General features: G+C 39.7%; 1 protein-coding gene across 2 annotated transcripts in view; it reads right to left on the bottom strand.

Annotated features, from left to right (window-relative positions):
• Window positions 1-1,077: 1,077 nt before the first annotated feature.
• The window catches only part of slc4a1ap (solute carrier family 4 member 1 adaptor protein), a 64,111-nt gene continuing 40,873 nt past the window's right edge, over window positions 1,078-24,315 (bottom strand). Inside the window, exons 11-14 of one of the 2 annotated variants that reach the window (XM_060934729.1) lie at window positions 17,606-17,713; window positions 17,483-17,532; window positions 8,163-8,232; window positions 1,078-2,366 (exon numbers count right to left, since the gene is read on the bottom strand). In XM_060934729.1, coding sequence (XP_060790712.1) covers window positions 2,317-2,366; window positions 8,163-8,232; window positions 17,483-17,532; window positions 17,606-17,713 — 278 coding nt within the window. In that variant the 3' untranslated portion in view covers window positions 1,078-2,316. Of the gene's footprint in view, window positions 2,367-8,162; window positions 8,233-9,605; window positions 11,536-17,482; window positions 17,533-17,605; window positions 17,714-24,315 lie in introns of those variants that run through there. The other variant, XM_060934728.1, reaches the window with a different exon arrangement.

Here is a 24,315-nt window from a genome sequence, read left to right on the forward strand (position 1 = left end):
ATATATTCCAGTATAATATACTCAGCATAAACATTTTAAATAGATTCTATATTTTTGGTCCATCCATGACATATTACTAAAGTAGCCTATTTACTGTTGTTGATGTGGGTCACTTGCTGTTAGCCAATTCACTTTCTCGTACCAGGAGAGCTGAAAGGAACGAGTATTATTCCCTACCTTTTTCACCAAGTCAGTTTGAGGCGTTGGTCTACCCTGCTCTTTAATTTTTTCCTCGAAAGGAAGACTGGCAAATAGCTTCGCCAAAATTAAATCAGCAATGCTTGGCATCCGTGCGCAGCTTTCTTGCTAGCTGACTAGCCCCCTCAAGTTCAAGTTCAGTCACTCAAATAAACGAAATTTCTGGAACTAAGATAGCAAACTTGACAACACTATATTTACACTTTATTCACAATGAAAATATATACAAATATATACAAACACCACAGCACTTGCGAATCCGCATGGGACTGAACTGAAATTCACCGCTGCCTGTCTACAGTTGAAACGAGCTGTCAATCAAAGAAAATATCCGGCCGCTTTCACCAATCACCAGTCTCCTCGCGGAAACTGCCATGTCCCTCCCATGTGAGGCTCGGAGTCCGTGGGCGGGCGTTTTCGCAGTATTTGTCCAATAACCGTCTTGCATTTTGATATTGAAAAGCGCAGAGCTCCCAAATGCCATTGAAGTCCACTGAGGCTGGGCTGCATCGCGCTGTCACGAGGGGGAGAAACTCACGCACACATTAAAGTTATAACGGAATGATTTCGCACTGTAGTTGGGTTGAGCACATATATTTCTATGATTCTGGATCTGAAATAGCAATGTTATAAGGTCGGCTATAACATAAGCCTAGCGCAATTCATCCTACACGATGTTCGTCATTTTTAGAGGAGGCTGAGCCTCCCTCGTTGTCTTAGAGCAATCGCCCGTGCTACACCGGTATAACTTTGTACCGTGTGAACGCTCTACCGGTGCAGCCCCGGTGCTACACCGGAGTAAAAGTTGCCATGTGAACACCCCTATAGAAAGGAAAAATTAAATTACGCTAAAAATAAATAATAAAACCTCTCACAGTGTACATGCAACCATTTATTTTACAAAAAGAACAGTAATAAAAATACACTTTACCTTTCCATCTTGTCTAGGACTCAAGAACAATAAAAAGGGCTCGAAACAAAACAGGTATTACTGGAGAGTTGTGGAGTCTTAGAGGGCTTCATCTTTTGGACAAAACACCACACATTCATGCCAAGACACCCCTTTAACACGGAGTCACTCTTCGTTAATATCAAATAGATACTCGTAGCATACACGGACGCCAAACTTGCACGCACAAACTTTGTCTCACCTTTTACATGGACGGCTTTCTTTCCATCCCAGGATCTAGAGCAAGCATCCAGATGGCTGGTGAATGAATACACTCACCCTCTCTTGGCGAAGGTAACACAAGTTGAACACAGATCCAGCCTGAACACTTGCTGTTCCTGGCTGAACAGCTTAATAACCTCACTCAGGACAGCGTAATCTATCACCCAGGATGGCTCGTGTTACACACAGAGCGACCAGGACGGTGGATCGAGTCAGCAATGGACCTTTATAACCACGTTAAACTGAGTGAAGAGTACGGAGGAGTACGTGTTACGAGATGGGTTAAAGTACCTACAGAAATCCACTACGCTGCTCAGATATCTATGCAAGGAAACACATTAAATCTATTTATATTAAAACATTTGTGATGAGTTTGGGGCAAATTTGCAGGATGCTGCTGTATCTTCTTGATTCCCGTGCCACGGTGACGTCACAGGACGACACGGTTAGTGCATTCAATGATCTCGAACGTAACTGGCACCATCAGTGGCATTGTGGATAGCGTAGGAAGCCATTAACCAAAGATATGAAGATAACATTATTTACAAAGAAGTCATTCAGGGTGGGTTTTTGCATGAAGCGTCCAGTATGACGAGCTATCTGGGGTAAACGTGATCAGATCCAAGTGCTTGACCTGACCACAGTCAGTCGGCGACTGCGCCATTAAATCTCTGGTTTAATATCTGACTGAGAAACTTCTTGCCGTGTTTGCGATTCTCGAGGCCCCTTTTCCCAGCCCCCTTTGCACTATGAACACACAATGTAAGTGTGAGCGCAGATGGTAAGCCAAAGAATGCATGAAAATGTGTTGCTCACAATCCATTTGCAAAGTGCTCGAGTCTCCATAAACCATCCGGACTTTTGAAAGAATTGTGTATTTTGTCAGCTGGACCTTCCCTTTACGCTCTTCGCACCGACACCAATCCAGTAAAACTTCTGTTGGGCTCTCAGTAGCCGTATCTGTCGTTAAGATGAGTCCGACCATCGCCAGTCTGACCTGTTCAAACAAAGCAGAGAAATGCATTTCACACAAGACGGCAGTATTCACAGACACGTGTCTCACATTAATGCCTTTAAAGCGAGACGGCCTTTCGATTTCATTAAACTGGTGAAATTTGGTTCCCTTTGAAACGTGGTCATCGTGATATGTTTATTTCTGTAATATCTCACAAAATATCAGGCCATGCTGTGGCTTGGAAGTTATGCGCATGAAATCGCTCGCTTCGCGCAGTCAAGCAGACAGAGGAAGTCCGTGTGTGTGTGCGCATGCACAGGTTTACCTTTGAGCGTGCACTGACAGTTCCATCATTCTGTCGCTAAACGAACAGCTGATCGCACCGAGGTGCTCGCTGACCGCCGATATGTGTCAGATAACGGAATCCAGGGACACATGTCGGCCTGGGGGCATTTTGAGTTATTGACAGATTCAGAAAGTACAGTTTCTAAGCTTTCCAATGATGCCTTCCATGTGGAGATCTGACAATATTTGAAGAATGTGTGGCCTTTTGAAAGTGTATACTTCTTAAAACAGAAAAGGGAGAAAATCGCCCTCAAAGTTTTCCATCTCAGCTACTCTGGGTGTAGGGCGGGCACATAATGGTGCTCATTTGCATGATATTAAGGAAAGCCCTACCCCCTACGAGCTAGCACGATGCTACTTTCATGTAAACAAAGATCACCACGTCAATTTTCCTTCCATGCAAAGTATGCCCAAAACAATTATGAAGTACAAAAATAAGTCCTAAAGTATACTTTAACGTTTTGTGGTTGAAAAATTACTCACACCGTAAGAAAGAAAGATAGCACGATGATGACACAACTAACACAATGCTAGTTTCATATAAAGCCTCGGTCACAACCGGCCGTACGTGCTCCTACGGCCGGTCTACATGCAAAAAACGCAAGAAACGCACAGAGGGCGCGTGTGAAACGCACGGAGGGCGCGCGTGTGACATGCTGATTTTCGAGCCACAGACCGGCCGCAGAGGTTCTTTGTCATGTCAAACAAACTCTATGGGCGCTTACGTTTTTTTCAGGTTGCAAGACAAACTTATGGCCAACGCGCATCTTTCTCCACGAACAAAAAAAACCGCAGCGATTTGGGAAACGCCAAAAATCGCACGGCCAAAAAAATCGTACGTCCGGTTGTGACCTAGGCTTAACCAAACCACAACACTCTCCGTTACATGCAAAAATAACCACACAGCCTTAGATTAATAAACTCACCCCATCAGAAAGAGAAACGGCGCCTTGCACACACCAATGCCTCCGATGGAATGTAATCCTAGAACGGTCCGTGTATCATCCGATCATTCAAGTATTCCATTCAATCTGGAAAACGAGGTTGCGTTTTTTTTGCTAGAAATGGTGATCTCCGATGTAAATACCCTGTGTGTCTGTTTGCTTCACGGTGTTTCAGCTCCTCTGCGCTCTGTTTAGCTTGCTCATTCCATAGTGAAATCACACGCCTGTATGCAGCTTAAGTAGCCACGAGCTCAGCTCGGATCATACAGCTGATTCGCGAAAAAAAACAACAACAAAAGACTTAAATCATCATGTGAATGGCCCATATGGTAATTTACCCACACCCCCCAGCAGGCTACAGTCCTGACAAAAACGAGACAATTTGCAACAAAAAATGTATGCTTTTCCAACAAAACAATCTATTATCTGAAATACTGATTGCATTCTTCAAGATCTCAACTTGCACATGATGGAAAAAAACAAAAATCACAAATTTCGAAAAAAAATGCTTCTTTTGCGATTATCTCGGATTCGTTTCGGCTGACATGCGTCCCTGGATTCGGTGAGGGGTCACATACTTATTAGTTTGGTCCTGCATTTCCTTTCCTTCGTATATAACATAACATCTTTTCTTCTCGCTTTCTTTCCGTTACTGTAGTCGGTCTTTCACATTTCATTCGCACACTCGCGTCCTCCATTTTTCTCTCCTGTTTCAAATTTGTATCCCACAATGCCTTGCGCGAACAGGGAAAGCCCACCACATCATGCATGACATAGTATCATGTATTGGGTCATGGTGAAGCAGGAACAAATAGCAGAGAATTTTGGGTCATGTGGAGATAAATTCATTAATTGTTCTCTTTAAAAAAAACCCAATAAAATTGGAAGTCTGCGATTCAAATTCAGTAGCTTTCAGTCCACTAAACAAAAATAATTGGGTGTCGGGGAAAATTCTTTTTATGACCTACACTTAAAATCTGAAAGGCAGTACAGCTTTAATCGGAAGCAAAACGCAAATGTTCGATGGAAACTTCTCAAAGCATAACAATGGTCAATAGGCCTCATTTGTCAATTTTTTTGTAGACCAAACCGAACTAAAAATTCCGGGCAGATTTACAAAAGTGTCTCTAATTTTATTCATACTGATATAAACACGTTGATAAATACCAAATCAAAGCTGATGTGCGTTTAGTGACGCCCACAAATCTCCATAAAATGCAAAGCTCGCCGTGAGCTCAAAAACCAAAAGGACAACAAAACAGCATGAAGTATGCTCATGTCTTCCAGCAATGCAGCTCGTCCACTGCAACTCTTCTTCACTTTATATGGTTTGGCTTATTTGCCTTTGTAACTGATGAAAAAAACGGAGCTTCACTACATTCATAGCGCAATTTAAATAAATAAGTAAGCAAGCCATTTAAACTTGACAACATAATCTGGATATAATGTTCACAGAAACTCACCAATTATACCATTTGAAGCTTATCTAATACCCTGTCCACACTAGGGATTTTGTACCGATACGAAACTACTTTTGTACCGCAACACCTGTCCACACTAGCAACTATACCAGTACTGTAGCGGTATAACTGTATCGGTACGAAACCCACAAACGTATGGGTTTCGTACCAGTACAGTATCAGTACTGTAGCACTTCGCGTAGTGTGGACAGATGAAGCGGCTCTGTATCGATACAAATATAATGCGCAAAGTCACACACCTCAATCGATGTCTTCGCTGAATAAAATAGTGAAGAACGGAGATTCGTTTCTTTCTTTCTTAACTGCCTCGCGCGTTTTATACGATTCGACTGAATAAATGACCACCAGAAATACAGACTGTACATTGACAACAAAAAGCACACACACGTTGTTTCATCCGTACGGAAGCCGCGAGAGGCCCTTCATATAATCTTTTTTTTTTTATTCACCTTGTTATCCCGAGATAACGACATAATTAATTCAGGATCTCGAGAAAACAACACAACTAATTCGAGATCTCGAGAAAACAAAACAATTATTTCATGATCTCGAGTAAACAGCTGAGAAATGGTTCATTCAGGTGCGCCAAGAGACTTGTGATATGCTGACTTTGGGGCTATTTCTCATTCTGTACAGACGCAACTTTGGTCATTAGAATGTCTGGAATAATCGATCACCTAATAAGGCAATATTTTGATCAGGGGTTGACACAGGGAGAGATTGCATTAAGTCTTTTAATAAGGGATAATTTCAAAATTAGTCCGCGGCACCTCCGCAGAAGACTGGCCCGGCTTCGTCTCTACCGACGGAGATACAGTGATCCAGCTGAGATCATGAAATAATTGTTTTGTTTTCTCGAGATCTCGAAATAACGGATGCCATATATTCTCGGAATGAAGTTACTCGGTAACCACGGAAACATTTCGCGCATGCGCATTTCAACTACCGTGAAAGAAAACCGCAAACATTTCTCGCTAGTGTGGACAGATGCACTAAACTGTACCGGTATACTTTGTATCGATACAGTTATACCACTTTCGTACCGGTATAAGTGTGAACACAGCATTAAAGTCTCCATATAGGTACATTTACACAAACTCAAGAGCACTCATAGGATAGGTTTTTTTTTTTTTTTTGCCCCAGACTAACTGGATTTTTTTTTTATCATCAATACCACATTTCTTGCATAAATATTCCTGGGAAGAATTTCCAGGAAAAAGAAATCGTTCATATCCGGTTTGATAAAAAGAGGCCCAATGTTCCAGTGGCCTGACAGTTTTTCTGCCTATCTGTATTTAAAAAAAAGTTAATGCTTATCTTACTGTGAGCTCATGAAAGACTACACGGCAGATACAACAGTGCAGTGGAGGCCACTAGTTTCTGTATGAGGACAGCATTAATGTCAACAAGATCAAGGCCCAAACTTTCATACCGAGTAAAAAGGTTCAGGCTGACTTCAGAAACAAGACTTTATCTTATCCGAACGCAAAAGCTTTGTTGTCCCATGATTTCCCATAATTACTAACTGCTGTGTGTTGCAACCGTGTTACACATTCACGTCTCTTTTCCTCTCTTCCAGAGAAACTTTGAGTCAGGTACTTACCCAGGGGATTTCTAAGCTACGTGTGACTTGGGTCAAATCAACATTTTAAGAATTGTCTAATCACAGAACAGAAAACGCCGGATATTAATATCGATTCAGTTGCTGAATAGTAATTGGAGCTTGAGCATAAATAAACAAGATCAACTATGAGCTACCGCTCACTTACGTATCCCCCCGCGCTCGCTTGCATCAAAACGCAAGCGATCGAAGGCATAGGACACTTATTACGAATGTTGACTTCAACAAATAATGAACCCTGAAACAAGTAAGTAAAGAGCCGTGTCTCTCCTCAGGGATTTCAAACAGCATCCTGGTAAACTCATTTTGAAACAGCATTCTGCAACATATTCAGTTGGTAAACAGGAAGTTGATGTGCGCCAGACCTGAAAATGACGTACACGGTATAGAACCCCAAGCTGAAGCTCGGTGCCAAATATCAAGCAGTTGTGATTTGTAGTTGGTGAGAAAAAATGTTACGAAAATTTTCTAAATCCATGCTATATGCTTTGTAAATGCATTCAGTCGGTAAACAGGAAGTCGATGTGGGACAGACCTGAAAACGATATACACGGTACAGAACCCCAAGCTGAAGCTCGCTACTAAATACCAAGCAGCTGTGATTTGTAGTTGCTTGGAAAAATGTCATGAAAATTTTGTAAATCCACACTATATTTCAGAAATACATTCATTTGGTAAACAGGAAGTTGATGTGCGACAGACCTGAAAATGGTGTACACGGTATAGAACCCCAAGCTGAAGCTCGGTGCCAAATATCAAGCAGTTGTGATTTGTAGTTGGTGAGAAAAAATGTTACGAAAATTTTCTAAATCCACGCTATATGCTTCGTAAATGTATTCAGTCGGTAAACAGGAAGTCGATGTGGGACAGACCTGAAAACGATATACACGGTACAGAACCCCAAGCTGAAGCTCGCTACTAAATACCAAGCAGCTGTGATTTGTAGTTGCTTGGAAAAATGTCATGAAAATTTTGTAAATCCACACTATATTTCAAAAATACATTCATTTGGTAAACAGGAAGTTGATGTGCGACAGACCTGAAAATGGTGTACACGGTATAGAACCCCAAGCTGAAGCTCGGTACCAAATATCAAGCAGTTGTGATTTGTAGTTGGTGAGAAAAATGTTCTAAATCCACGCTAAATGTTGCATAAACATAATTCAGTCGGTAAACAGGAAGTCGATGTGCGACAGACCTGAAAATGGTATACACTGTACAGAACGCCAAGCTGAAGCTCGGTACCAAGTGGCTATGATTTGTGGTTGCTGAGAAAAAGGGCGTTTCATATGGATGGAAATACGGAGATATGGACGGACGGAGGGAAACCAGTATACCCCCCCTCTCCTTTGGAGCGGGGGTATAATAAAATGGTCCTGGATAGAATTAATTAATGCATTTGTTTTCCTGATTAGAAAAACATTTAAGCAGGCGGCTGCTACAGTACCTGCTGGAGGCATCCACACACAGTAATCAGGGTCGTCCTCTGGGTACTGTTTGGACACGGTGGTTGGAGGCTGGAGAAATACACAAATATTTAAGTTATTCCACGAAATCGAGTTGTACATGAGCTGATAGTGCCTCATTGACTATTAGCTCATGTACGACTCGATTTCGTGGAATAACTGTTTTAGTCCATCCACGTTCACTGGATTTTGAGAAACAGTAACTATTGTAAAGGCTTTGTGATTAGGCGGACTTCTTAAAAACCTAGCGAATTGACTTTAGTATTTTTTTGTTTGGAGAAAGTGCCGTCTTGCTGTCAAGGTATAGAATAGCTTTAGACATGTATTTAATTCTTCCTTTCTGTAATTTTCAAACTTCTTTGAGCTTTTGAACCAGTCTAAAAAAATTCAACAAATTTTAAAGGTCCCATGGCATGAAATTTTCACTTTCTGAGGTGTTTTTAACGTTAAAATGAGTTCCTCTGACCTTCTTAAGTCACCCCAGTGGCTAGAAATGTCATAATGTGTAAACCAAACTATGCCCACCCTTTGTCAACATTTGAGAATGGCGCGTCAAAATGGTGCGTTGATAGGCTCTTCCCTTTACTACGTCAGCAAGGGAGATGATCCCCCCCCCCCGGATTCCCACCCACTGTATGGATTGCCCGCCCAGCTCAAAAGTTGCCACCATAGATACGTCACTTCAATTTTGTAGTGAGGAGACCATAGAGGACACAACAACATGGCACCACCTAAGCGAGCGAAACATGGAAATTGCGCTGTACATGGATGTGACAACACAGAAAGGAGTCTGTTTTTACTGCTGACGGGAGAGCCCCTGAGACGCAGTGGCTTAATTTTATTTACTCCAATAATACGCCGTCGAGTCTACCTAAGACGGTGTATGTTTGTCGGAAGCATTTTCCTGAGGAATGTTTCCACAACTTGGGACAGTACAGGGCAGGTTTTGCACATCAACTGTCACTGAAGCCTGGGTCCGTACCAAGCATCCTTGCCGCATCAGCCACAAACACCGAACAAGTAAGTGTATAACTGTTAAGTCGTTTTGCCGTGTTTTAAAATCGGTGCGTTAGCCTTGCAATGGCTACATTAGCTGTGCAGCTAACCGCTTCCTACAGTTAGCCAGGTACTCTGCGCTACAAAACCAAAAAGCATGCAGCATGCTCTGTTAAACTGAGTTTAGTCTGGAAATTGACTGTAACTTATGAGCTTATGTTTGACTATTGCTCCGCAATGCATGTCTTCTGTTGGATAAGCGATATGTTGCTGCTTCTATCCTCTTTGGTTATGGAATGCGTGTTCAAGCCTAGGGTATTATACGTTCACACACAGGTACCATGCCCGCAGCTTGGTCAAGCCCCTCCCCCCATGGCCCGCCCCCACCCTCTACCCTTCCCCGCCTCCATGCTTCTCATTAGCAAAACGATGCACTGGGAAAAGGGCTGAAATGGGGCTTTCTCCCAAGAGGCTATATCTACGTGCCGAGGGTTCATTTCGAGAAAGGCTGTGGATATAACATCCGGAAACCTCCACGAGCCCGTTTAAAGCATCAACAAACCACCATGCCATGGGACCTTTAATACTTGAAGATGAGATGTTCTTACCATCAAATACTTTCAATCCATATTTTGTTGTGTTTTTTAATTTTTTGGGGTTTTGTTTTCGAGTAGTTTTTATTTCGTCCTCAGTTGCTTCAGCAACACACTCCGCCATCTTGTTTTTCTCTACTCACGGTATGCGAGCTGATATCCTAGTAGTAGAGTAGCCAATCATAGCATGCGATTGCTCATATCCAGTGAATGTGGATAGAATAAATCATTATATGCACATATAATATACTGTTGTACAGTCACATCTGGAATTATTGGCACCTTTGGTAAAGCTATGTAAAGAAATTATATATATTTATATTGGACTTTGTCCTTCATCCAACACTCTAAATACCTCCAGAATAGAATCCTTAATTGAAGTAAAATTTATTTACTTCAAAAGAAAGAACTTTTCTTTCGGCACCCCGGCATTATTTTGTGTGACGTCCCAACCAACATCCCAACCACACCAAGTCTTCTGAGATCTTATTGAAATCTCCACGGACTCCTTAAAGCAGACGCTCTCAAGATTCTTCAGGGTTCTGGATTCCCAGGTTTTCAGTGGGGGTTTAGATCAGGAACTGTCATGGCCACGTCAACAGCTCAATCTGTAGTCACTGGATCATTTTTGTGTGGATTTAGATATACAGTCCCAGTCAAAAGTTTGGACACCCCTACTTATTCATAGGTTTTTCTGCATTTTGTATTTTCTGCAATGTAAAACAATACTGAAGACATTACAATTATATTATATGGAACATATATGGAATTATGTGGTTAAAAACAAACAAACAAAACATTTCACATTTTCAGAGGCGGATAAAGTACCCAACTTCATTACTTAAGTCAAAGTACAGATCCCGCTGGTCAAATGTTACTCCGATACAAGTGAAAGTTGTCCAGTCAAATTTTTACTTAAGTTAATGTACTGAAGTACTTGCTTTTAAAAATGCTTGAGTATTAAAAGTACATTTTCCGTTAACGCATTGTTGTATTATTGCCACAGCGCTTACAAAACCTAATGCCGTTACCAAAGACAGAAATGTGAATTCACAAAATGAACGCATGCTGTGCATCATGGTGGTTTAACGTTAAGCTAGCTAGTCAGTGAAACTCCACCTGACATGCTAGCAAACTCTTTTCAAACTCGAAATGATATTGGGTAGCTAACGCTACTAGAAAAGAAAGATTTCTACATTGTTTATTTGGCAAGATTATGCTAAAACATATTTCTGAAACGACTTCAGATAAGTTAACGTTATTCATGTTAGCGTGACTCCGTTTTTACATGCTAACTAACTGTGTCCAAGTTAACTAGCTATGTGTTAACGTTACCCGTGGACAAGGCGATGGTGACTTGGCGGGCGAATCCATAGAAAGTCATGTGACTAACCAGACTGCATAGCTATTGCAACGTAGCTCTAAAAGCACAAACAACTTTATTGCAAGCTTTCTCTTGGAATAAAACGTTTATCTACCTCAATATGCTTCCGCAGGTTGGATGGTGAGTTTTATAGGTCGTGATGTGGTTCATTTTCGGCAAACATTTAAAATGAAACAAACCTTTAATCCTTTCAGAAAACTGAAACATGGGTTCTAGGTAAAGCCATGAGTGCGTGCGTTCTCCAGAAGAACCGCCTCCTTCCATTCCGCCATCAACTGATCGTGTTAAATAACGCTGCTGAGAAATCACTGAACTTGATTTTATACAGTCTATGGATGTAATGTGACCCGAGTGATTACTGATAGTCTGTCTCAGTGTCACCTGGAGAAAAAAAAAAAAAAAAATCACGTTTTAGAAAAGAAAAAAAACCCATCCACTTTCAAAGCTGCTTCATAGGAACGAGTAACGAGGACCTTGATAGAAATGTAGTGGAGTAAAAAGTACGATATTTGCCTTTCAAATGTAGTGACGTTAAAGTCATAAGTCTCATCTCATCTCATTATCTCTAGCCGCTTTATCCTTCTACAGGATCGCAGGCGAGCTGGAGCCTATCCCAGCTGACTACGGGCGAAAGGCGGGGTACACCCTGGACAAGTCGCCAGGTCATCACAGGGCCGACACATAGACACAGACAACCATTCACACTCACATTCACACCTACGGTCAATTTAGAGTCACCAGTTAACCTAACCTGCATGTCTTTGGACTGTGGGGGAAACCGGAGCACCCGGAGGAAACCCACGCGGACACGGGGAGAACATGCAAACTCCACACAGAAAGGCCCTCGCCGGCCACGGGGCTCGAACCCGGACCTTCTTGCTGTGAGGCGACAGCGCTAACCACTACACCACCGTGCCGCCTAAAGTCATAAGTTTCCAAAAAAATAATACTCAAGTAAAGTACAGATCCTCAAAAAGTGTACTTAAATACAGAACTCAAGTAAATGTACTTTGTTACTGTCCACCTCTGCGTATTTTAGATTCTTCAAAGTATCCAGTGTTTACCTTGATGACGCTTTACACACTATTGTCATTATCTTAACCAGCTTCATGAGGGAGTCACCTGGAATGCTTTTCAATTAGCAGGTGTGTCTCATCAAAAGATTCTTCTTCTGGCTGCTCCCGTTTAGGGGTCGCTACAGCAGATCTTTCGTCCCCATTGCTCCCTGTCTTCCTCATCCTTCTCTACCACTTTCATGTCCTCTCTCACCACATCCATGTATCTCCTCTTTGGCCTTCCTCATTTTCGTTTGCCTGGCAGCTCCATCCTCAACATTCTCCTTCCCACAGGCTCTGCATCTCTTCTCAGGATGTGCCCATACCATCTCAGTCTCATCTCTCTTAGCTTAATTCCCCAAGCTCTCCACATGTGCTGTCCTTCATCCTGTCCAACCTCCCATCCTCAACTCCGCCACCTCCAACTTTGCCTCCTGTCTCTTCGTTAAGGGTACGGTCTCCAATCCATACATCACAGCTGGCCTCACGACTGTCTTATACATCTTACCTTTCACTTTTGCTCGTCACAAATGACTCCTGAAATCCTTCTCCAACTGCTCCACCCTGCCTGCACTCTCTCTTTCTCACCTCACTATCGCAGCCCTCATTTTCCTGCACAGTTGACCCCAGGTACTTGAATCAAGTTCACGAGGACCTTGATCGAAATGTAGTGGAGTGAAAAGTACGATATTTGCCTTTCAAATGTAGTGAAGTCATAAGTTTCCCAAAAAAATAATACTCAAGTAAAGTACAGATACTCAAAAAGTGTACTTAAGTACAGAACTCAAGTAAATGTACTTCGTTACTGTCCACCTCTGCGTATTTTAGATTCTTCAAAGTACCCATCGTTATGCAATTTCTTGCCTTCTTAACCCTTTGATGCAAAACATATGCACACCCTTCTAATGCACAACATGGGTCAAAAATGACCCGCATTCATTTTCCAGGTTATTTCATGCTGACTGAGTTTTTCTTTGCTCTGTCTTTTGAAATCTATTTATTTTATGATTGAATATTCCAAGTATTCTTTAAATATCTTGTTTTTAATTACCACAAATCATTAATTTAATTTTTTCTTTCCTACTTTATGAACAAAAATACTTTTTATATTACTACACATGGGTCATCCAAGTGTGATTTAAAATTAAATGTCTTAATACTATAATAATAATTTGTTTCAAGTAATTACTTTAGCAGTGAATGGGGCCAGTTATTTATTTATTAACTATGTAGTTAGCGAAGCCAACTACAATAAAATTAGCTAACTAAAGTAGAATATGTCGACAGCTAGGTAGCTAATAGTAGTAATTACTTGTAACTTTCTGACAAGTAATCTACTCACTCTCAAGGTAACCTAAACATAATCAATTTTTTTCTAAGGTAATGTTAGAACAATTGAAAAACATTACTTCCATGTATTAGATGGGCAAAGGGCGCTGTGCTGAGCTGTGAAATGTCTGACACAAGCACAATTCACAGTTCCCACCAAACGCTGGAGTAAATGCATGCGGGTCGGTTCTGACCCATGTGTGTAAAGTTGATGTAGAATTACAAAAGCTGTGCTTGTTCATAACTTAAGAAAGGAAAAATAAAAATGATGAGTTGTGCTAAACAAAAACAAGATATTTACTGCATATTTGGAAAAGTAAATGACAAAATGAATTTATTTCAAAAGTATATCATAGAAACACTCAGCCATACATGAAATAACCTGGAAAATGAATGCAGGTCGTTTTTGACCCATGTTGTGCATTAGAAGGGTAGTGATACAAAAAGGGTTTTTATTCAAAAAGTAAGAAAGGAAAAAATAAAATAAGGATGTATGATGATCAAAAACAAGTTAATTGAGGAATACCTTGAATACTGAATGATGGAATTAATTTATTGCAAAGATACAGAAGATAAAAACTCAGCCGGGTCACTTTTGACCCATGTTTTGCATCAAAGGGTTAAAGTGCTTGAGATCAAACAGTAAAAAATAAAAATACAGTAAATAGCCCTATTCAACACCACAACTGTAGTAATCCATATTATGCCAAGAGAAACGACATCCATCATTACTTTAAAACACGAAGAAAAAGTGTCTTTTAATTAACAAAAATAAAGAAAAGCCATTGAATTAGAAGGGGCGTCCAAACTTTTGACTGGTTCTGTAAACATTTTGGATCACCATCCTTCTAGAAGATCCATGTCCCAGCTGTAAATTCTTGAGAAATTTTCATTAAATCCTTTGCTCCACTGCAAAAAAATGAAGAAAACTGAATTTGAGGAGAAGAGCAAATTCCTTAATACTAGTGAAATTATCTTGCTGCACGGACAGATCATTTTACTTCACAAGACATCTTAGAATAAGTTGGTTACGATCTAGAACTAGTTTTAATAATCTCAGAGTTGGTGTCTTGTATTCTTCTACACTGCAAAAATGATATCTTAAAGTTAGAATATCTTGAATAGGCCCTGTGTCTGAAATCGCTCACTCGTTCACTACTCACTATACAGGGAATTACTATATAGAGGACTATACAGTGAGCTCATTGGTAAAATGTAAAAACTTTTACGGACACTAGTCCATCGCGCTGGTATTTACGTCATTATTGTCGCACAATTAAAACGTGCCAGATCAGTCGGCTGATGGGTTTCAAAATAATAAATACGTGCGTGTGTTTTTGTGATAAATCCATATTATACTGAGCGCATTTCCAACATTAATCAATACAAAGTACCTGCAGCTTTCAGTTCTTTTAAATCAAGGCTGAATCCTTTCTTTCTTCTTTGCCGCTGCCTTTTATTAAATCAAATTTGTGAGACTTTGATTTCTTTCAGCGTGACCGCAATGCATGATGGGATATAGTGCTTTGGTTTAGTGACCAGTGTCGTACACTGCTTTTCGTGATGCATTGTGGGATACTTTGAGTGCACTACCGTTCAAAAGTTTGGGGTCACCCAGACAATTTTGTGTTTTCCATGAAAAGTCACACTTTTATTTACCACCATAAGTTGTAAAACGAATAGAAAATATAGTCGAGACATTTTTCTGGCCATTTTGAGCATTTAATCGACCCCACAAATGTGATGCTCCAGAAACTCAATCTGCTCAAAGGAAGGTCAGTTTTATAGCTTCTCTAAAGAGCTCAACTGTTTTCAGCTGTGCTAACATGATTGTACAAGGGTTTTCTAATCATCCATTAGCCTTCTGAGGCAATGAGCAAACACATTGTACCATTAGAACACTGGAGTGAGAGTTGCTGGAAATGGGCCTCTATACACCTATGGAGATATTGCACCAAAAACCAGACATTTGCAGCTAGAATAGTCATTTACCACATTAGCAATGTATAGAGTGGATTTCTGATTAGTTTAAAGTGATCTTCATTGAAAAGAACAGTACTTTTCTTTCAAAGTGACCCCAAACTTTTGAACGGTAGTGTAGGATGTAAATAATCCTCACTAAGGTTTCGGACAGCACTACAAAATGGCGTCCTCACTATATAGTGCCCTATATAGTGAGTAGGGAGCGATTTCGGACACAGGGATAGTTGAAACGATCGAGCATTTCCTATTAGAAGAATACAAGACACCAACTCTGAGATTATTAAGACTAGTTCTAGACTGTAACCAACTTATTGCAAGATGTCTTGCCAAGTAAAATTATCTGTCCATGCAGCAAGATAATTTCACAAGTATTAAGGAATTTTCTCCTCAAATTCAGTTTTGAGTTTTTTGCAGTGTACTTCATTTGGAATCCAAAATGTTATGTATCTCAACAAGGTTCGCAGGACCTTTGGAGGTAAAAATAGCCCTACATCATCACAGATCCTCCACTAACACTCAGGATCAAGGTTTTTTTTTCCCTCTCTATACGGACATTTGTCATCTTGAGTGATTGTTGTTTCATCTGACCGCAGTTCCAATATCATTTAGCAAACTCCAGATGTACGGTTATACACACGGCTAGATGAAAGAAATGGCTGTTCCGACATGAGCTCCAAATAGTTTGTTGGCATGGAGGTGGTGTCTAATTGTAGTTGTGGAGACTTAGTGACCCCAAAACGCTACAATCTTCTGCGTCTGCGATTCCTGGAGACATTTTTGCCTCTCGCGATAATCATGCTCCTCAGTGTGTGTGCGGGGACAAAATACACTTCACATCCGTTCTTTTTAGGCAGGTTCCTTACGATTCCGGTTGTTTTAAACTTCATAATTATTAACAGGGCATTTCCAGGCATGTAAGCCATTACCTAATTTAACAAAATCAAGTTCAACACACACTTTTTTTTCCTCATTTCCTTCATGTATCCTCTTCCCCATACTGACAAATAATCAAGGAATTATGGCCTCGGTCACACCTCGTATTTATACATCGGTGAAACAGGAAGTTGATCGCTTCAGTGTTTTTAAATCCAAGTGAACTTCTCATCTCATTATCTGTAGCCGCTTTATCCTTCTACAGGGTCGCAGGCAAGCTGGAGCCTATCCCAGCTGACTACGGGCGAAAGGCGGGGTACAAGGCGGGGTACACCCTGGACAAGTCGCCAGGTCATCACAGGGCCGACACATAGACACAGACAACCATTCACACTCACATTCACACCTACGCTCAATTTAGAGTCACCAGTTAACCTAACCTGCATGTCTTTGGACTGTGGGGGAAACCGGAGCACCCGGAGGAAACCCACGCGGACACGGGGAGAACATGCAAACTCCGCACAGAAAGGCCCTCGCCGGCCACGGGGCTCGAACCCGGACCTGAGTTGCACTTTATTCGTAAGAATTTCTAGGGCTGCCAATAATTTCCAGATGATTGGTTTTGTTAAGGAATTTATTTGTGGTGTGTGTTTAAAAAAAAATGATATATAATTATTTTTTCCTGCTGAAGGTTTTTAAATTGACGTCAATTAAAGTTAACATTTCTACATTTCTTTTTTTGGAGTAGGAAAACATGTGAAGTAATGATGAAGAATATTTTTGTAACCTTTGTATCCATCTTTCCTGAGGGTGCAAATAAATCTGGAGATGGCTGAAGGCTCATCAGTGAAAATAACATTTCAAAACCTGCGTCATGAAATCAAAATGCACTGAGTGTTTTTTTGTGAGTCATCCTAAAGCAAACATTGCACCAACGCACTCACTCATATACACACACACACACACACACACACACACACACACGACCATGTGTAGGCACAAGCTTTTAGGGAATCTGTCGAGTTGTATAAAATACCAAAATGTTTCTTGCTGTAAACATGTGTGTGGGGGGGGAATACACTACATACCCTGCTGGGACCAATCATCTTCCCACTCTTCTTCTGGGGTTGATCTTCCCCTGGAAAGTTTCAAAAAGTTCAAGATTTTGTGTTGCTCAACAACAATGCGTTCCCTTTATAACACAATTGTACCTTGAGGTGCTGAGGGGGCGTCGTCTTCAGGATGAACTGATTTAGCCTTCTCGTTTCCGTGTGAAGAAGGCCCCTTTATGGTTTGTTTCGCCGAGTCCTGGGTTTTCTCTTTAAAACACAAAACCAACTGATAGTGACAAATGAATGTATGTTTACCAAATATTTCAGCAGTCATTCGAAAAAAGCCTAACAGCGCAGCCTTGTGGTCAAAGTCTGTTACAGCATCTCAAGCACTTTATAAGGTTTAAAAAAAAGTCAAGTCAACTTTATTGTCAAATATGCTATACATGCTCGACATACAGCACAGATGAAATTTCAGTCCTCTCTGACCCACAATGCAAACAGGCAATGCAATAAATAAAAATAGAATAATTGAAAAAAACCAAACAATATAAACAGTATAAACACTCTAGATAGGAACTAGACATAGACTCAACACTCAAACAACAATATAAACAGTATAAACACTCGACAGGAACTAGACATAGACTCAACACTCAGACAACAATATAAACAGTATAAACACTCGACAGGAACTAGACATAGACTCAACACTCAGACAACAGTATAAACACTCGACAGGAACTAGACATAGACTCAACACTCAGACAACAGTATAAACACTCGACAGGAACTAGACATAGACTCAACACTCAGACAACAGTATAAACACTCTAGACAGGAACTAGACATAGACTCAACACTCAAACAACAATATAAACAGTATAAACACTCGACAGGAACTAGACATAGACTCAACACTCAGACAACAGTATAAACACTCGACAGGAACTAGACATAGACTCAACACTCAGACAACAACAGTATAAACACTCGACAGGAACTAGACATAGACTCAACACTCAGACAACAATATAAACAGTATAAACACTCGACAGGAACTAGACATAGACTCAACACTCAGACAACAATATAAACAGTATAAACACTCTAGACAGGAACTAGACATAGACTTAACACTCAGACAACAATATAAACAGTATAAACACTCTAGACAGGAACTAGACATAGACTCAACACTCAGACAACAATATAAACAGTATAAACACTAGACAGGAACTAGACATAGACTCAACACTCAGACAACAGTATAAACACTCGACACTCAGACAACAACAGTATAAACACTCGACAGGAACTAGACATAGACTCAACACTCAAACAATATAAACAGTATAAACACTCGACAGGAACTAGACATAGACTCAACACTCAGACAACAATATAAACAGTATAAACACTCTAGACAGGAACTAGACATAGACTCAACACTCAGACAACAATATAAACAGTATAAACACTAGACAGGAACTAGACATAGACTCAACACTCAGACAACAGTATAAACACTCGACAGGAACTAGACATAGACTCAACACTCAGACAACAGTATAAACACTCGACAGGAACTAGACATAGACTCAACACTCAGACAACAGTATAAACACTCTAGACAGGAACTAGACATAGACTCAACACTCAAACAACAATATAAACAGTATAAACACTCGACAGGAACTAGACATAGACTCAACACTCAGACAACAGTATAAACACTCGACAGGAACTAGACATAGACTCAACACTCAGACAACAGTATAAACACTCGACAGGAACTAGACATAGACTCAACACTCAGACAACAACAGTATAAACACTCGACAGGAACTAGACATAGACTCAACACTCAGACAACAATATAAACAGTATAAACACTCGACAGGAACTAGACATAGACTCAACACTCAGACAACAATATAAACAGTATAAACACTCTAGACAGGAACTAGACATAGACTTAACACTCAGACAACAATATAAACAGTATAAACACTCTAGACAGGAACTAGACATAGACTCAACACTCAGACAACAATATAAACAGTATAAACACTAGACAGGAACTAGACATAGACTCAACACTCAGACAACAGTATAAACACTCGACACTCAGACAACAACAGTATAAACACTCGACAGGAACTAGACATAGACTCAACACTCAAACAATATAAACAGTATAAACACTCGACAGGAACTAGACATAGACTCAACACTCAAACAATATAAACAGTATAAACACTCGACAGGAACTAGACATAGACTCAACACTCAGACAAACAATATAAACACTCTAGACAGGAACTAGACAGACTCAACACTCAGACAAACAATATAAACAGTATAAACACTCGACAGGAACTAGACATAGACTCAACACTCAGACAACAATATAAACACTCTAGACAGGAACTAGACATAGACTCAACACTCAGACAACAATATAAACAGTATAAACACTAGACAGGAACTAGACATAGACTCAACACTCAGACAACAATATAAACAGTATAAACACTAGACAGGAACTAGACATAGACTCAACACTCAGACAAACAATATAAACAGTATAAACACTCGACAGGAACTAGACATAGACTCAACACTCAGACAAACAGTATAAACACTCGACAGGAACTAGACATAGACTCAACACTCAGACAAACAATATAAACACTCTAGACAGGAACTAGACATAGACTCAACACTCAGACAACAATATAAACAGTATAAACACTCTAGACAGGAACTAGACATAGACTCAACACTCAGACAACAATATAAACAGTATAAACACTAGACAGGAACTAGACATAGACTCAACACTCAGACAACAGTATAAACACTCGACAGGAACTAGACATAGACTCAACACTCAGACAAACAATATAAACAGTATAAACACGCTAGACAGGAACTAGACATAGACTCAACACTCAGACAACAATATAAACAGTATAAACACTCTAGACAGGAACTAGACATAGACTCAACACTCAGACAACAATATAAACAGTATAAACACTCGACAGGAACTAGACATAGACTCAACACTCAGACAACAATATAAACACTCTAGACAGGAACTAGACATAGACTCAACACTCAGACAACAATATAAGCAGTATAAGCACTCTAGACAGGAACTAGACATAGACTCAACACTCAGACAAACAATATAAGCAGTATAAGCACTCGACAGGAACTAGACATAGACTCAACACTCAGACAACAATATAAACAGTATAAACACTCTAGACAGGAACTAGACATAGACTCAACACTCAGACAACAATATAAACAGTATAAACACTCTAGACAGGAACTAGACATAGACTCAACACTCAGACAACAATATAAACAGTATAAACACTAGACAGGAACTAGACATAGACTCAACACTCAGACAACAATATAAACAGTATAAACACTAGACAGGAACTAGACATAGACTCAACACTCAGACAAACAATATAAACAGTATAAACACTCGACGAACTAGACATAGACTCAACACTCAGACAACAATATAAACACTCTAGACAGGAACTAGACATAGACTCAACACTCAGACAAACAATATAAACACTCTAGACAGGAACTAGACATAGACTCAACACTCAGACAAACAATATAAGCAGTATAAGCACTCGACAGGAACTAGACATAGACTCAACACTCAGACAACAATATAAACAGTATAAACACTCTAGACAGGAACTAGACATAGACTCAACACTCAGACAACAATATAAACAGTATAAACACTCTAGACAGGAACTAGACATAGACTCAACACTCAGACAACAATATAAACAGTATAAACACTAGACAGGAACTAGACATAGACTCAACACTCAGACAACAATATAAACAGTATAAACACTAGACAGGAACTAGACATAGACTCAACACTCAGACAAACAATATAAACACTCTAGACAGGAACTAGACATAGACTCAACACTCAGACAACAATATAAACAGTATAAACACTCTAGACAGGAACTAGACATAGACTCAACACTCAGACAACAATATAAACAGTATAAACACTCTAGACAGGAACTAGACATAGACTCAACACTCAGACAACAATATAAACAGTATAAACACTAGACAGGAACTAGACATAGACTCAACACTCAGACAACAATATAAACAGTATAAACACTCGACAGGAACTAGACATAGACTCAACACTCAGACAAACAATATAAACACTCTAGACAGGAACTAGACATAGACTCAACACTCAGACAACAATATAAAAACAGTATAAACACTCTAGACAGGAACTAGACATAGACTCAACACTCAGACAACAATATAAACAGTATAAACACTCTAGACAGGAACTAGACATAGACTCAACACTGAGACAAACAATATAAACACTAGACAGGAACTAGACATAGACTCAACACTCAGACAAACAATATAAGCAGTATAAGCACTCTAGACAGGAACTAGACATAGACTCAACACTCAGACAAACAATATAAACAGTATAAACACTCGACAGGAACTAGACATAGACTCAACACTCAGACAACAACAGTATAAACACTCGACAGGAACTAGACATAGACTCAACACTCAGACAAACAATATAAACACTCTAGACAGGAACTAGACATAGACTCAACACTCAGACAAACAATATAAGCAGTATAAGCACTCTAGACAGGAACTAGACATAGACTCAACACTCAGACAACAATATAAAAACAGTATAAACACTCTAGACAGGAACTAGACATAGACTCAACACTCAGACAACAATATAAACAGTATAAACACTCTAGACAGGAACTAGACATAGACTCAACACTGAGACAAACAATATAAACACTCTAGACAGGAACTAGACATAGACTCAACACTCAGACAAACAATATAAGCAGTATAAGCACTCTAGACAGGAACTAGACATAGACTCAACACTCAGACAAACAATATAAACACTAGACAGGAACTAGACATAGACTCAACACTCAGACAACAATATAAACAGTATAAACACTCTAGACAGGAACTAGACATAGACTCAACACTCAGACAACAACAGTATAAACACTCGACAGGAACTAGACATAGACTCAACACTCAGACAACAATATAAACAGTATAAACACTCGACAGGAACTAGACATAGACTCAACACTCAGACAACAATATAAACAGTATAAACACTCTAGACAGGAACTAGACATAGACTTAACACTCAGACAACAATATAAACAGTATAAACACTCTAGACAGGAACTAGACATAGACTCAACACTCAGACAACAATATAAACAGTATAAACACTAGACAGGAACTAGACATAGACTCAACACTCAGACAACAGTATAAACACTCGACACTCAGACAACAACAGTATAAACACTCGACAGGAACTAGACATAGACTCAACACTCAAACAATATAAACAGTATAAACACTCGACAGGAACTAGACATAGACTCAACACTCAAACAATATAAACAGTATAAACACTCGACAGGAACTAGACATAGACTCAACACTCAGACAAACAATATAAACACTCTAGACAGGAACTAGACAGACTCAACACTCAGACAAACAATATAAACAGTATAAACACTCGACAGGAACTAGACATAGACTCAACACTCAGACAACAATATAAACACTCTAGACAGGAACTAGACATAGACTCAACACTCAGACAACAATATAAACAGTATAAACACTAGACAGGAACTAGACATAGACTCAACACTCAGACAACAATATAAACAGTATAAACACTAGACAGGAACTAGACATAGACTCAACACTCAGACAAACAATATAAACAGTATAAACACTCGACAGGAACTAGACATAGACTCAACACTCAGACAAACAGTATAAACACTCGACAGGAACTAGACATAGACTCAACACTCAGACAAACAATATAAACACTCTAGACAGGAACTAGACATAGACTCAACACTCAGACAACAATATAAACAGTATAAACACTCTAGACAGGAACTAGACATAGACTCAACACTCAGACAACAATATAAACAGTATAAACACTAGACAGGAACTAGACATAGACTCAACACTCAGACAACAGTATAAACACTCGACAGGAACTAGACATAGACTCAACACTCAGACAAACAATATAAACAGTATAAACACGCTAGACAGGAACTAGACATAGACTCAACACTCAGACAACAATATAAACAGTATAAACACTCTAGACAGGAACTAGACATAGACTCAACACTCAGACAACAATATAAACAGTATAAACACTCGACAGGAACTAGACATAGACTCAACACTCAGACAACAATATAAACACTCTAGACAGGAACTAGACATAGACTCAACACTCAGACAACAATATAAGCAGTATAAGCACTCTAGACAGGAACTAGACATAGACTCAACACTCAGACAAACAATATAAGCAGTATAAGCACTCGACAGGAACTAGACATAGACTCAACACTCAGACAACAATATAAACAGTATAAACACTCTAGACAGGAACTAGACATAGACTCAACACTCAGACAACAATATAAACAGTATAAACACTCTAGACAGGAACTAGACATAGACTCAACACTCAGACAACAATATAAACAGTATAAACACTAGACAGGAACTAGACATAGACTCAACACTCAGACAACAATATAAACAGTATAAACACTAGACAGGAACTAGACATAGACTCAACACTCAGACAAACAATATAAACAGTATAAACACTCGACGAACTAGACATAGACTCAACACTCAGACAACAATATAAACACTCTAGACAGGAACTAGACATAGACTCAACACTCAGACAAACAATATAA

This window comes from Neoarius graeffei, chromosome 11 (assembly GCF_027579695.1).
Source record: "Neoarius graeffei isolate fNeoGra1 chromosome 11, fNeoGra1.pri, whole genome shotgun sequence".
Classification (NCBI taxonomy): domain Eukaryota; kingdom Metazoa; phylum Chordata; class Actinopteri; order Siluriformes; family Ariidae; genus Neoarius; species Neoarius graeffei.